General features: G+C 39.6%; 1 protein-coding gene across 3 annotated transcripts in view; it reads right to left on the bottom strand.

Annotated features, from left to right (window-relative positions):
• Positions 1-16,428, bottom strand: part of ttc37 (tetratricopeptide repeat domain 37) — a 53,507-nt gene that overhangs the window by 33,174 nt on the left and 3,905 nt on the right. For all 3 annotated transcript variants that reach the window (XM_031895917.1, NM_001127981.1, XM_012956774.2), the window contains 9 exon segments: positions 12,948-13,091; positions 12,173-12,264; positions 11,559-11,634; positions 9,782-9,922; positions 8,370-8,468; positions 5,836-5,944; positions 4,150-4,290; positions 3,951-4,052; positions 3,587-3,726 (listed from right to left, as the gene is read on the bottom strand). In XM_031895917.1, the coding sequence (XP_031751777.1) occupies positions 3,587-3,726; positions 3,951-4,052; positions 4,150-4,290; positions 5,836-5,944; positions 8,370-8,468; positions 9,782-9,922; positions 11,559-11,634; positions 12,173-12,264; positions 12,948-13,091 (1,044 nt within the window).

Raw genomic sequence — 16,428 nt, 5'->3', positions numbered from 1 at the left:
TGTAAACAGTGTAATTTAGAAATAAATAGTACACCATAAAAATCATGACAGAATCACTTTAACAACCACTGTCCCATTTGAAAGTCAATCTTTTCACACACAGCTTTAAGACTTAGAGGATAGGGTGCCTGCACAATACAGTGGTACCTCTTTTAATCAGTGTCTTTTTGATCTTGTGCAAGGGACCAGCTCCGGAATAGTTCAAAGTGTCTATCCAACACTATGGGGCACATTTACTAACCCACGAACGGGCCGAATGCGTCCGATTGCGTTTTTTTCGTAATGATCGGTATTTTGTGATTTTTCGGAAAATTGTCGCGACTTTTTCGTAGTATTCCGAAAGTTGCACAAAATCTGGCGATTTTTTCGTAGTGTTAAAACTTGCGCGAAAAGTCGCGCCTTTTTCGTAGCCATTCCGAAAGTTGCGCAAAATGTTGCGATTTTTTCGTAGCGTTCGGATTCATTCAAGCTTCAGTATGGTGACTTTTCTTGGGCCAGGTTGGAGCTGCAACGTGCCATTGAGCCCTATGGGAGACTTTCCTTGGGCCAGGTTGGAGCTGCAGAGTGCCATTGAGCCCTATGGGAGACTTTCCTTGGGCCAGGTTGGAGCTGCAGAGTGCCATTGAGCCCTATGGGAGACTTTCCTTGGGCCAGGTTGGAGCTGCAGAGTGCCATTGAGCCCTATGGGAGACTTTCCTTGGGCCGGGTTGGAGCTGCAGAGTGCCATTGAGCCCTATGGGAGACTTTCCTTGGGCCGGGTTGGAGCTGCAGAGTGCCATTGAGCCCTATGGGAGACTTTCCTTGGGCCGGGTTGGAGCTGCAGAGTGCCATTGAGCCCTATGGGAGACTTTCCTTGGGCCGGGTTGGAGCTGCAGAGTGCCATTGAGCCCTATGGGAGACTTTCCTTGGGCCAGGTTGGAGCTGCAGGGTGCCATTGAGTCCTATGGGAGGCTTCCAAAATCATGCTAAGTCTGAAAGTTTCGCCCGCCGCTTACGAGCGCTCAATATGAAAAAGTCGCGAAAAGATACGAGCGAATCGTAATGGCTACAAAAAACTCTCGTTTTTTCGCGCAAATCGCATTGGTAACAAAAAAGTTGCGTCAATTTCCGAAAAGTCGTAAAGGCGCCGAAAAAAATCGAAAAAAAATACGAAAAAGTCGCAAAATGTTCGTTTTCCAATCAGAATTTTTCCAATTCGGATTCGAATTCGTGTCTTAGTAAATCAGCCCCAAAATTAACTGTTTTTATGCACTGTAGCTTTAACCTCTCAGTCATCTCCTTAAATAATATCTTGGACTAGAACTGCAAACATTGACTGTTGATTTAAATTTACCTGCAATTTGAAAGCTAGAATATTTTTTCAGTGTGGTTTAGGAGCGAGTTAGGCTATAGTTACATGTATCTGTTTTTTTGGCCTGCTTATAAACACATAAGGTCATGAAACAGCCAACCCACTTGCTTCAGCTACACAAGAAGAATATGATTCAGAAAAGTAATACTGCAAAAAATAATTGAAAAAAAACAAAACAATTACAGACTAATTAGATTACTTACAACTGACAACACTCACATTTTCCCAAATGTAACTGATAAATAAGCATATTTATATTAATATAGTTTACATTATTATGAGTTGTATGTTATATATAAACTGCCTACATTACAGACTAGAAATGAGATGTTGCCATTATGATTCCAAAAAAACAAGCTGCAATAAATCACAAAAGACACTTAAACTTAATTTATACTGCTAACAATTTACTTTATTTAGCCGAATAAAATATCACTAGCAGAGATAAACTGCGTCGGAGTGCTTCTGCCTTCTATTGCAATAGATTTTGGGCACAGGCAGAGCCAACAGGGCACCTTTGGAGCAATTCGCAGCTCATAAATATGAAGTGTATGAAAAACAAGATGATGCTTTTAGAGCACCCCTGGGCACTTGCCATATTATAGAACAGGGATACCCAACCCAACAGTATCGAGAACAGAAAATCTGCTACCAACAACTTTTTTTATATAAATGACTGATTGGGTATCCGTCTCTGCACAGGTTACCCACGGACTACCAACAGCACCAAAAGAGCAAGCAATAATTTCATTAAGGAAGAATGCCAATACTTACTTGCATTCGCCAGGTACTGTGAATCCACCATGAAGCAATATGGATTCGAAGATGGAACGTGCTTGTTGTGCACCCCCCCCGTGGACGGGCATGCGTGCATTCCCCTGCGGCTTCCTCCAGCTCCCCCCCCCAGCAACTTCCTCCAGTTCCCCTGTGGCTCCCTCCAGCTCCCCTCCCTGCGGCTCCCTCCGCCCCAGCGACTTCCTCCAGCTCCCCTGCAGCTCCCTCCAGCCCCCCCCTGCCCTATATACAAAATGCTAATTTCAGCTTTGTTTTTTTTTCCCCCACCAACATTTTTTCAGGTATAAGTGGGCTAAGCCCAATTTATGGTCAATACTAGAAAATAAATTCTAATTTACACTAAATTGCCCCAAACATTAACATTGTATACCTGCTAAGAAAACATGGGGAAAACATGAACTGTAGGATTTGTCTAAAGTGAGATGAACTGAGAAGCAAGTGCAATGTTTCTTGGATTTTGTGAATCAGCCTGTGTGTGTGCCAAAGAGCTTTCTCCACTTCTGCTGCTTTCATTTGCACTCTTGCTGTGATAGGAATAAGTGTAGGGTCATTTCAGCAATGCAGAAGATATATGGCTGAAGTGTTCATAACAGCACTTACTATACTAACAATATTTTTTCAACTTTTTTCTGGAGCCTATTTGCCCACAAGGAACACTATACAACTTCAGCCAATTACACTGAAAAAAGGGAAAACTGACAAGAAAAGGAGAGGGTTGCTGTTCAACTTCTGTGGCACCGAGGACCGCTAATGAAAGCCAGTTTTACCACTCCCCTTTTTTAAACTGCACCAATTTCAAACCACACCTATGTTATCACAAGAGCTTTTAAGACCAAACCCACATTAATGGTGGTACCGCAGCAAAAACCCAAATGGTTGGTGCTCATATTAAGACACACCCTTAAATTCATATGCAGCCTCCCCCCTGTGGATAGCACAGCAACCCCCAGCATATAATGACACACCTTAGGGACCATATAATGACTATTTCCAACTGCTAAAAAACTCCCAGAACAACCCCCTGCCAGGTTGATCTCCCACAGGGAGTATAGGGCAAACAGAATATGGCACACAGAGGCAGAATAGGGCAGGCAGAGTATGGCACAAAGAGGCAGCATAGGGCAGGCACAGTATGGCATACACAGGCAACATATGGTAGGCAGAGTATGGCACACACAGGCAGAATAAGGCAGGCACAGTATGGTATACACAAGCAGAATAGAGCAGGCAGAGTATGGCACACACAGGCAGCATAGGACAGGCAGAGTATGGCTATCCCCAGTCCGACCCTGGATTGTAATGGGAATATCTGTTTATTTATAAAAATCCAACTAAATTTGATTTTGCACAGGATGGCAAGAGATACTGTCATGATAACTACTACGTCTTAAAATGAAAAAAGAAAGAGCCAAAATGATAGATAAATAACGTTAACTGTACCTGCTCAAGGGCTTTTAGCGCTTCCTCTGCATTGTCTGAGCCACTGCCTTCTAATAATGCTTCTGCCTTCAACCGAAGGGCTGTGTCTTTTTGAGCAATGGTTTGGAGTGCCAAACTATCTTGCATGCAATCTTTTATTGCTAAACAAATGAGAACATTACTTACAAGCTTTATTCTTTATAAAATATTAAAAATGTATGAACTAAATACTGTAGATACTTTTTCGATTTTCCTTGATTCCCTAAAGAAGACAAACAAATTTGTCTTGGGAATACAATGACTTTCTATACCAACAATTAACAAGAAATGCAGCCCTTTGTGGACAATAAAGTATGGCCAAAGAGATGCTCTCATTCCTTCTTACCTTGGTCGCAGGATACAAGAGCCTCTGCATACTTGTGTGTTTTTAGCTGAGCCTGTGCCAGGCAACACCAAGCAAAAGGGCAGCAGTTCAATCCTTTCAGCCCTGGAAAACAATAAAGAGCAGTTGTACTGGATATTCCCTCATCTGCTGTATTGGCAGGAATAACAACACTCAGCACATATGCTCGGTGAATTTTTACCTTTGGACAAGTTTTCTGAAGCCAGCACATAATTTCTGCCATGCAGTGCCTTGATCCCCATTCCAATAAGTCCAGGCCCATTCAAAGGATCAAGTTCCAGAAGCCTGCTGTAGCAACATATAGCCTCTCCAGTGGTATCACCTAAAATTGAGCATTTATTTCATTAGTAGAAGTACGTGGTTTGAAGGAACCAACAACTGGGGATAGTGAGAAACCCTTAAAAGGTTCCAGAGTGTGGAAGTTACTCTGGAAGGTGAGAGTCCCAGAAAGGGGACAAGCTTCTGAACAAGTTTGCTGAACTGTTTGTTGATGTGAGCTGTGAGCTTTATGTTGGGAATAATTTGCCCTAAATTAACCTGAAGAAGTGGTGTCCCTGTCTCTATGCTCCAGATTCTCTTCTTACCTGCCTTCCATAACTATTTTCAATCAAAAATTACATGTACAGGCATTCAGCATGTCACAACATATAAGTAATAAAAAATAGCAATATAACTGTTGCCTCACAGATCAATAGTTTATGGGCTGCCAGGGTCAGCAACCCCCATCTGAAAGCTTGAAAAAGTCAGAAAAAGGCAGCAAATGGGGAAAGATGAATTTGTATTTTATATCCTTTTTCAAAAACACAAAACCGCAAACAGCCCTCACCCTTCTGATTCACCAGCTTAACTACACGTCATCATGCAAAAGAATGACACATAACTGGCAATCAGTAGGGAAATGGAGAGGTCCCTGTGTATAATTACCTGCTTTTGTCTCCCTGCAATTGCATATGGTACTGCTGAATATTACCAAGTAAGAATTGGTACAATGTGTTCTCCCTTGCGTGTAGTTGAAGAAAACAAAAATAACAGAGTATTTTTTGCTACCCTTCAACTAAATCTCTGCATTTTATTGTGACTCCACAGAACCAACAATTTGCTGTCCTTAGACAGACACTGTGTGCTTTAATAGTTTTAGAGCCATGTAATCTATTTTAGCAGTCTTTTGGCTCAACAGCTCTCTTTCAGACTGCCAGCAACCCTAACTATCTGTGCATGTCCTGAATACTCAGTTTACCCCACAGTTGCTGGCTCTCAGACTTTTAGAGACAACTAGACTGGTGCCTACAATTCATTAGATCTAAAAAAAAAAAAAAAAAAAGACAAAAAATAACTACAAAATGACAGTAATTTGCAAAAGTGTTTAGAGCAGCATGTTTTAATTTTTGGGTTTAAATCACCATAATTTGTTCAACCAGGGAAATCACTGAATCCATCAGCCAATAAATTTTAAGCCAGCTTGTTATCACTCTGATACTCAGGGATGGATCATTGCAGGAGTAAAAAAATACTGAATTGAGGGAGCTCAAAAATATAACAAATGCTATTTATGAAAAAGATTTATTAAACACCCAATACTGTTTGGTGATTTAACTTCGACGAACATGAAAAACAATTTCAGTTTAAAAGTTACAAAAGAGAAAAATTGGGAAATTAAAAAAAGTCTTTCTTTAAAAAGGACCATGTGCTAACATTGACCAGCAAAGTAAATACAAATTCTATTCTATTATTTTAAGCAATCTAGCCCTATCAGCCCTAACATGTAGCTTCTCTAGATTTCATTTCCCATGCACTGGATAACTGGATAAGCTGTAAACCTTAGTTAATTAGCAGGTAACAATCTCAACAGAATAAAGAATACAGTTACCAGATTTTATGTAGTGTAAGGCGAGTACTTTTTGTGGGTATATGAGAGAAGGGTACACAGTGATCATGTTTCCACATATCTCCTTCATTTTGGCTTCTTCAAGAGGAAGCTTAAAAGGTAAAATAAAATTACAATATTAGAAATTAACTTCTTATTCCGTATACAGGTATATTATTTAGCTATCTATAGACCCTGTCATTCACAGTGAGCGCAAATTCATTTATCTATCTCCAAAAGGCACAAGAGAGAAAAAGCAAGAAAGATCCAAAATATTTTCTTGCAAGGAATAATTCATTTGTTTGGGCACCTGAACTGATCACACTGATGAATGTATATCAATTAAAAAATGACTACAATTGCCATGTATGCCTCATGTTCTTACAGTTGGAATCCTTGCAACTTGTATAAATACAAATATTAAATATAATTAATTGGCTGATGTGGCCTAGTTTGTATGTGTGCCTTGGCTTGTTTGTGGGCACTGTGGATCCTATGATTCCAGGAGGCAGCCCTTAATTCTTAAAACGGCAATTTTCTATTAAGGAGTACCCAATAGCACATACTACTAAAAAAGTGGTTTATTTAGATGAAACAGGGTTTGTTTGGGGGTATAGTTTTCCTTTAACGGTGAAGCATATAAAGCGGAACTATTGTGAAAATGAAAATTTAATATAAGCTTTATCTCATGAAAATATGAAATCTTCAAAATATAACCAATTTAAAATGATGCACTGTTCCTGAAATAATCAAGTTACTCACTATATCTGTCTCTCTTCATGTAGAAGTCGGGGTAGGATTTTGATAAGTAAGTAACGGGTAAGTCTAATACTTCTTTTGGGGGGCACCCTGTCCTAACAGGCATATTAGAGACAACTCAAATAACTGACTCTAGCACAAACACAATCTAACAAAACAACTGACTCTGACACAAATCCTACATGTAAAGAGACAGGATTTCTCTTACATATGGTTACTTTAAAAGAGTGAGCTATAATAAATCTTCTAGGAAAATAGTGCAACCCACCCCACCAAATTATATTGTAGACCTGTCAATCATAATCTTGATCAGTTCAGAATCAGTAGAGAATGTTTAATTCATTATATTTAGAATGTTTCTTATTTCAGTGAGATAAAGCTTACCGTATATACTCGAGTATAAGCCGAGTTTTTCAGCACTAAAAATGTGCTGAAAAAGTAAACCTCGGCTTATACTCGCGCTTATACTCGCATATATACGGTACCGTTGCGAACGCGCGCACGTTGTGGACATCCGAACGTGCGCGCTGTCATGTTGAGCGCCGGTAGCATTCAAACAAACAGCAAAGATGATTGAGCACCGGCAGCATTGGCTTCACATTACAGGGAAAGAGTACAGACAGGGCACCGATGCGACGCGATGTGACCATCGGCGGCGGTATCATACGCGGCGCTTCACGGGGTAGGGAATAAATGACAATGCTGTCATTGTGTGTGTCGTGTGGGGGGGTTCCTGTATTGTGACTGCTATCCTCCAGTGTCAATGAAAAGGGCTGTCCATTGCCTATACGGGCCTGTATGGCCTATATTTCCTTCCTAGGATGTCAGTCACAGCACTGCTATATTTCCCAGGGCTGTATCTTTTTGTCTTTCTTGTCTCTCTCTCTGTCAGTACACCCAGTGGATTAGCAGACTATTGAGGATTCTCTTTTAAAAGAAGCTCTTTTAAATAGGGTCAGATAAAGAGAGAGGGAGCAAGAGGGAAAGTGAGAGAGACTGTCAAAATGAGCCTTAGACAAAGATTTATTATAAATGATTTAAAGGGCTTAATGTATGTATCTCCAATGAGGCCTTAGAGCTATGAGAGGAAAGAGATGGACTGTGAAAGGCGGTACAATAACCTATTGTTTCTCCCACTCCCATGTAACTGGGGGAGTCCCAAGCCGGACTTGGATTTCTTACTATTGCGTGCTATTCTGATATATACTGGGAGCTGCTATCTTGATGCTTTCACATTGTTCTGCTAATTGGCTGCTGGGATGGGGGTGATATCACTCCAACTTGCAGTAGCAGCTGCATTTCCCTCGGCTTATACTCAAGTCAATAAGTTTTTCCAGTTTTCTTAGGTAAAATTAGGTACCTCGGGTTATACTCGGAACGGCTTATACTCGAGTATATACGGTATATTACATTTTCATTTTAGCTATAGTTTACCTTACCTCAAAACTATCATGTTTTATTTCAACCCTCGGATGCGTTTATTAAGAATCTCTGTAAAGCTGCACAACGAAATGTTAGCTAACATAGAATTAAAAGTCCTACAATACCATTTTATAGATAATACTGACATTTTTAAGCAGTTTTTATTTGCCTTCCCCTGGATCAACAAGCAGGCAGGTTTTATGGACCTGTGTCTTATTTCAAACCAAGTTACAATGTTTACATGAATCATAAAGTCTAAAGTAAGATGAGGGCCCTAATCTACAAAAGCAGAATATAATAAAAATGTGGGTTTATTAAGAGAAACTATATTGACACAACAAATATTAATATATTACCTTAGACAAGCATGTGATATAGTGCTGGTAGAACATCTGGTGCTCCTCACTTGGAATTTCTTCTATACAGGGGATAGCTCTTTCAAATGCATTCAGCAGCTGAAACAGTAAAAAGCTTGTGTTCTACTTCTTTTGAAATAAACTAGTCCACTTTAATAGAAAGTAAGCTACCTCTCAACTGTTGTTTACAGTAAAACAGTCTTTGTGCAACCAAACACAAGGGGTTGTGTCTATAAAATGAGTGCCTCAACCAATGGTATTCAGACCATTGGCTGAATTGTCTCATTATGCTGAAGAACAAATCCTACACTGTAATTGGAAAGAACTGAAACATTTATTTTACGTGCAAACTTCAATTTGTTTAATAAGGATGAGTGGAGAAAACAGGCATGGTGATGTGGATCAGCGAAAACAGGATCAGGACAGTGAAGCTAAAAATGGAGGACTTGGCTTGCAGTGTTCTCGGGAAAAAAAACAGTTGGGTAGTGGGGGGGGGGGGGTATAGCTTATGAAAGCTGAAAGGACTGTACATGTCAGCAATTACAGCACACAGTTCTACCTGTTTCTGTAACTATTACAACAATTAATTATAGCAAGTACTTAGGAGTAAGCCACAGCATACCTGTGTGAATACTGCCTTAGACCCTGAATAAACAATATAGTAATAGTAGTCGTAGGCTGTCCCAAACATGAAATGTATATATGGTGCACATAACAACCAGATTTATCCAAAATTCTACAAAATTGGCCATACCAAAATGACAGAGGTACCTCAGTAACCCATTGTCCCTGAGCTTCTCCCAGGAGGAGCTGCTCAGAAACCATGGAGCACTGAAGTACCTCTGTCCTTTAAGTATGAATATTTTTTTTTAATTTTGGATAAATCTATGAGTGTTTTGTTCACCAAATAAACATATAGTGTGAGACTGCCTACTATGTAGTATTCTTCTGTAACTTTTAGTCTATTCATTTTATTTATGTGCAGGTCAGAGCAGAACCACACTGCCAAAAAAAATGGCCGGCCTGCAAAAAACATCTGAGGAGAACACTGGGCTTGGCTGACTCTGCCACCTCATACTGTATAAGTTACAACTTCCAAAGGAGAACTAACTAAACATCAGTTTTTGTAACATGGCAACAGGACAGGAACAACCACCTACCAACCATCCCTAATTAGAGTTATGAAAATACCATTTTAAGCATTTTTTTCATTATTTCCTAAGCCTGGGTAGATAATATTATATGATAGGACTATCCTGGTGGTTTAAAAACATTTGTCTGTTGATTAACATTATTATATCCACAAATAACTTCTTATTAGACATCAGCATCTCTTTGGCTGTATTCTAATAAGCAATCATAGTTTATATGGCGTAGAAAACATGACATTCGCTTTCCATTCCATACAGTACCAGTTCCTGAGTCTCATTATCCTGCTTTTCCACATCTTCACACAAAAGCTCTGTCATCCTTTTCCAGAGAGGATAAAGTTCATTCGCCTTGATGCCCTCATCTTCTTTCATTTTGATCAGCTGATGCCATGTGTGTGCAGCCTAACAACAAAATAAATCGACACATAAACATTCTTGGCAAAATATAATGTGACACAGTACAAATCAAAGGCGGATTCCATTTGATTCTTGCTGCGGTGGAACTCATCTGTAAGTTGCAGCAGGCATTATATTGCATGTAGTCAGTGTAAAGCCAAAATCTGTAAGTCACTTACACAAATAGCATAGCAGTGCACATTTGTTATATATAGTTCACAATTATGTCCAGTTTACGTTTTACATTTAAAGCAATTATGGAAAGGAAATGTACGGTAAGTACTGTGCACGTGTTAATTGATCAAATTAACTTTAGCTAAAGTACAGCTATTAAATATCTTCTATTTAGTCCACTGGACAGTTCCAAAAGGTCGGGCATATGGGCTCCCTGAAATGTATTTAGCCTGTATATGTAGTACAACAAATAAATCATTTCGACAAACAGTATATTCTAAACCTGATTCTTCTGGGGGCTGAATATGTACAAACTGCAGCTCGAGTCAGAGATCAAGAACAGCAAATTGCAATGGTTGACAATTGAGAAGATTCTCCTGCTTACTGAGCAAGACCTATATGGGTCAGATAGTATTAGGCAAAAAGGGAGGGTGTAGGAGCATTCCAAGGTTAAAATATAATTTAAAGGACAATGGAAGTGCAACTAATTTGGTCAAAATAGCTACAAGCATATAAAAGACAAAAGAGTGATGCACATGCCCTGGCTTTACTAGTAATTTGGTATCTGTGCATGTGCATATACTTTAAAATAAAAAAAAACAGGGGGGTTTAGTTACAAAGTTATAATCACATGAGTGGAGTAATCTATTGTCTGGACCTGTACAACCATGCTATTTGCTAGGGACTGAATTTACTGGAGGGTGCTAACAAACTGTCATGCCCCAGAGAATTTGGGTGCCTTTGTTTTTTATAACATAAGTCTGATAGCAAACTTTAAGGAAACATATTAGATAAATGGAAAAAAAACCCTAATTTTGTAGGCAATTATGAATAATATATGGTGCTGGTTTCACTTTGGGCAAAGATTGAATACAGTCTGTAAAATGGCCCTTTTATTGGAGATCCCTATAAAGATCCTATCAGTTCTCTGTCCCTGTTTCAAATGAAGGGTGGGTGTGTCCGAACAGTCCCTACCAAAAGCACACCAGGAGGGGGATAGCCAATCACAGCCCTGCATTCACACAAGCAAAGACAGGTTTCAGTTCCCTATCAGGTTAGCCTAGCTTCTGAGTGTACTGAGAGCCACCAACTCCCCTGCACATCCAGAGAATTCACCCAGGAGGAAGTGGAACAGATGGGCGGGACAAGAGGGGTTTTGGTGGAATTTCTCTATAAATCAGTCCGAAATACAACTTTTTTTAAGCACAATCCTTCTATATCTAGAGGAGTATAATTCACTGGTACATTCTTAATTTGTATATGATAAGTGCAAAGTGCTAAAATGGGGACAAAATTGGGTGTGAAAGGGCAGCATCCACATGGGACATACATGCTCTTAACAAATTGTGATGGTCAAACATGGTGATTTATGTCACACGACCTACACGATAAGCCACTATATGGCTTTTAATGTGATAATGCAAAGAAGAGCTAAAAAATATATATATATATATATTCACATACTTACCCGCACATAATCCTTTTCTTGCTGATAGAGATCGGAAAGCTTTTTGCAAACTTCAAACCATTTTTGCTTGTCAGAGCTGGAACAGATAAAGTGCTATTACTCAGAAGAACTACACTGAAATAATACCACTTCTATACAGTTGTGGCTACTTTCTTCAAAGCTGCTCTTTATGCCAATCCCACAATACTTATCAGACAAGGGGGGTTGTTTCCTCAAGCAGCGGAGGATAGGGTTTATTTCAAAAGTTTAGAAATTGGATCTTTGTGGAGCAGATACATAAGGTAAATTCCATAGACACGACTGCTAAAGTCATGGTAACCGTTACTGTCTCTCTACATACAGCAACAATACATCTAAGAATACACTTTAAATACAATAGCCTTGCATGATTTTTAAATATAAACATGTACTGGGCTAATTTGTTCTCTGTGCTAATAATTTAACACTAATGTGCTACAGTTATAGGTGACTCCACTATGTGCTAGCAACTGGCTGCACTACTTTCAATCACCTGAACACAACAGGCCCAGTCTGGCATAACCAGTACAAAATGCTGGACGTACAGAGTAACCAAGGGATTTTAGGAATTTTAGTTAGAAATTATGAATGATTACCTTTTGTACAGCTCCAGAAGCTTTTGGTACACATTTGGCAAATCTTCCTTAAAGTCCTTTTGGTTGACTTTTTCATATAAATTTCCAAGTCCCTGTGCATAATTAAGATAAACAGTTTACTAATTTTGGATTTAGAATGTAGATGTGTAGAATAAATTATGCAGAAAGCTGTAAAATAAGGAAATTTCCCATCTTGTCCAGTTGAAAGGAAAAGGAAAGGTGAAATCACTGTGCCAAATGTTAAGTGCCCCCCTATGATTTCACCTTTCCTTCACATTTAAAAAGTAAATTTCTGTGCATCTGTCTGATTTGCTTTTCCTGGAATAACAGACAGTACCCTATGTTAATACAATTTCTAGCAATCTCTTTCAATTTACTCCAGCAGTTAATGCAGAGTAAACTTATCTGCTGCTTCAATATTTCTGCTGAGGCTATCCCACTATAACAGAGAACTGAGCCATGTCCATTTGCATCTGTTATACAGATAGACTATAAGGATGATCCAGCAAACACATTTTGACATCTCCGGCTTGCTCTACAATTCAGTAGATGTCTACAAATATAGCAAGTTCTCTTTTAGTCCAACTTAATTAATAATCCTCCCATATGTAATAATTACACAGATGTATATGATCTCCATGCAGATAATTTGTTTTTATACTGTGTAGAAATAAATGTTAAATGTTATGTGTGACAATCATTACAAGACACAATCAAAAGTGAAACTATTGACGTTACTATAAGATACATTATGCAGTGTCTGTGTATGACATACCTGCCAAGCAAGTAATTGGTCCGGTTCAATCTCTACTGCTTTTCTGTAAGCTGCCTGGGCTTGTTCTGGTTGCTCCAGTTCAGATGCCGCCAAGCCAATGAACACCCAAGCATTGTAGTTATTCTTTTCCAGCTTTAACACAGCCTTTAGGAAAATATAGAATATATATAATTACTACATGACTGATGTATTTGCTACACAAATCATATCCATATCATGAGCATTTTGTAGATTATGAATTCAGCTAAATAACAAATGCTGTTCAACAGAGAGACAAAACAGAAATCTACACAATAGAAATATTAATGCAGCCTAATAAAGCTTAGCAGGCTTGTTAGATGCTAGATATATACTGCAGTGGAGGAAGTAGGTGTTTGATAGGGTCATGATTGTTTTTTGTTTTTTACTTTTTATCATATTTCCACATATAGATATTTGATCTTTATTTAACTATATTGATAGATAAAGGTGATACAACAAATATCATGTGCATTTAAAGGACATGTCAACCCAAAAAATTATATTTTGCCTAACGAAAGAAAACATAATTTTAAGCAACTTTGCAAAGCAGCAATCCTGGGGCAGCTGTCGTCCCTTTAAAACATTGTAAAAGATATTGGAGCAATCTGTCATATATAAATCTCAAGTCATTTAATTTGGTTTGCTCTTTGTTGTTGAAGTGTGTTATATTCCCATGCTTACATTGAAAGAGCTCTCTGAAGTCTTTAGAAAGAGGGAAATAGATGCCTAAGAGTCTGGAAGGGGAATATAAAAAACATTGCCAAACAACTGTACATCAATAAATTTCATCTGGAAGATCACCTACTGAAAAAGAGGGTTTAAAGGAAAAAGAAAGGTAAAGTCACTTGGGGGTGCCAAAATGTTAGGCACCCCCAAGTGACTTTAACCGCCTACCTTTTACCCCGGGCTGGTGCCGCTGTCAGGAGAAAACAGCCCCAGCCCGGGGTAGCTGTCGGCACTTCCTCCTTCCGGCTTCGCTGCGCGCGCATGCGCAGTAGAGTGAAAAGCCGAACTTAAACATTTAAGTCGGCTTTTTCGCTCTACTGTGCATGCCCGGCCACCGGCAGTTTAGGAAGCTGAAGGCGGAAGGAGGAAGTGCTGCGCTCCAGGTACCCCGGGCTGGTGCTGTTTTCTCCGAACAGGGGCACCAGCACGGGGTACAAGGTAAGCGGTTAAAGTCACTTGGGGGTGCCTAACATTTTGGCACCCCCAAGTGACTTTGCCTTTCCTTCTCCTTTAAACAGCTCGCAACAACCAGCGAAGTCTTTCCAGCAAGTTCAGACTAAGAGCATAACAAATGCAAAAGATGTCTTTAAGAACCCAAGAATTTCATAATGTGACCTACAGATACCATGGAGTTGCCTGCAGAAGGAAACATTGAGCGAAAAAACGAACCAACATGTATGCCTTTCAACTGGCAAATCACTTTGTTGCCGGTTGAAATGTATTTCAGGGAGATTAGTCACCTGCAGTAGCAAAGATTTATTGCGGGCTCTCCTTGGGGCATTAGCCTAATCTGCTCTGATTTTCTTTATGGACATCAGGCCTGGACTGGGATACAAAAGAGGTCTTGGCATTTCAAGTACACAGAAGCACCTAATCTCTCCTTGGGACATTAGCCCTTAGTCTTGCAGTTAGGTTAGTGAGCTTACCCCATATTTTACAACAATACTCATCACAAAGATGAAGAAAGGATGGGGGGGACACCCCTTGATATGTATTGAATGACTTATTTAAAGTGCTGTATGTAGACTAAACTGATGCTACAAAAATAAAGAACATTTAGAACTGTTTGGTCAAACAAACTAAGGGCTCTGGCACACAGGGAGATTAGTCGCCCGCGACAAATCTCCCTGGTCGCGGGCGACTAACCCCCCCCCCTAAATGCCATCCCACCGGCGAAAATACAAATTTCCGGTGGGATGGCATACGCGGCGGCACGATTTCAGTGAAATCGCAGAAGTTGCCTTGAGAGGTGAAGGTGAACTAGAGCTAACAAATAAACATTTGAGGTGATAACAAGGCCTTTAAAGCGGACCTGTCACCCTAAGAAATAAGTCCAAATTATTTTCTATATTGTTAGTTGAGCAAAATAAACTTTACTTACTCTATATAAATAATATAAATCTTGTTTCCTTCTGTCTTGGAATTACTCAATCAAAGCAAGCAGGTAGGCACCATTTTGTGGACACTGTTATTAAGGCAAGCTTTGTATCATGCCAAAATCTTGTTTATGTGATAGAATGGGGGACCTGATGCCCATGCCCATGCACTGGCTACACAGTTAGATAAGGAGGAGGGAGGGGAGAAGTGAGATGTGCAGTGACATCTAGGAAGTGCTGAATGGAAAGCTAAAGTTACTGTCTGCCCCGCCTCTATGCCTTAGGCATATGATTGACAGCTGTGATTTTTAAATGCCTTTATAATGGGTTTAGATGTGTTAATATAAAAATGAATTTGGGTTTCATGTTTAATTTGAACAGGACTTTTATTATACAGATTTTCATGTCTGGGTGACAGGTCCACTTTAAAGTGATACACCAAAACGTTTCTTATAAAAATATGAACCTACTTCCAAACCTACCTATAGGTCATGCTGACTATTTTTTCCTAAAAGTCCTGTTTCTCTACATAAATCCTACTGAAGATCCTGAACCTGACTGTCTGGCAACCTGTCTGTAGCTTCTCAATCTGTCAAAAGGACTACGTCATAAACTGGGAGGATTCAGCTTGCCGTTTGCTTTAAGGAGCTCCCCCTGCCTCCATCGCATAGCATCACATGGCATTGTGAACTAGATAGCAGGCAGGCTTGATCTTTCCATTGCCTGCCTACTTCAAAGGGCTGCCCCCCCCCCCCCCTCTCTGCTCTTCCCAGGAAGAATTAAATAGCAGGCCAGCTTAAGCTTTCCCCTGCCAGCTTCTAAGGGCTCTGCCTCCCCCCTCCCCATTACACATAGACAACGGAGCTGAGCTTGTCACACACCGGCTGAAAGCAGATGGGGCATTGAAGGTTTGTGATTGGGCATATTTATTTACTTGGGAGGCATTTAAATTAAAACCCGGAACATGGCTGCTCTGTGGGTCTGTAATTCGTGCTACCATAATTATAAAGCGAAAAAACTTTGCAGATTTAGTTTATAAGGAATGTAAAGCTGATACAAACTAAACAACAACAGCAGGAGTAAAAAAAGATTTTAAGTGGCTGTCACTATCACTTTAAAGGGATAATCATCCAAATATTCATTAAATACATTCGACAATTTTTAAGTTGTTTGCTAATGCAATTGTTAATAAAACCAGTATCTGTCTGCACTTGCTATTTCCCTCTCTTCTTGCCTAAGAAGGCTGCTTAGATTTGCAAGGTTTCCCATGCACATAGCACCAAAGTTACAAGTAATAGGAGCAACATAAAGGTACTCACACTACATAGACAAGGCACAAAAATATTCTTCATGGTCTG

Source organism: Xenopus tropicalis, chromosome 1 (genome assembly GCF_000004195.4).
Source record: "Xenopus tropicalis strain Nigerian chromosome 1, UCB_Xtro_10.0, whole genome shotgun sequence".
Lineage (NCBI taxonomy): Eukaryota > Metazoa > Chordata > Amphibia > Anura > Pipidae > Xenopus > Xenopus tropicalis.
The sequence above is the reverse complement of the archived record's forward strand: the minus strand, read 5'-3'. Positions and strand labels throughout refer to the sequence as shown.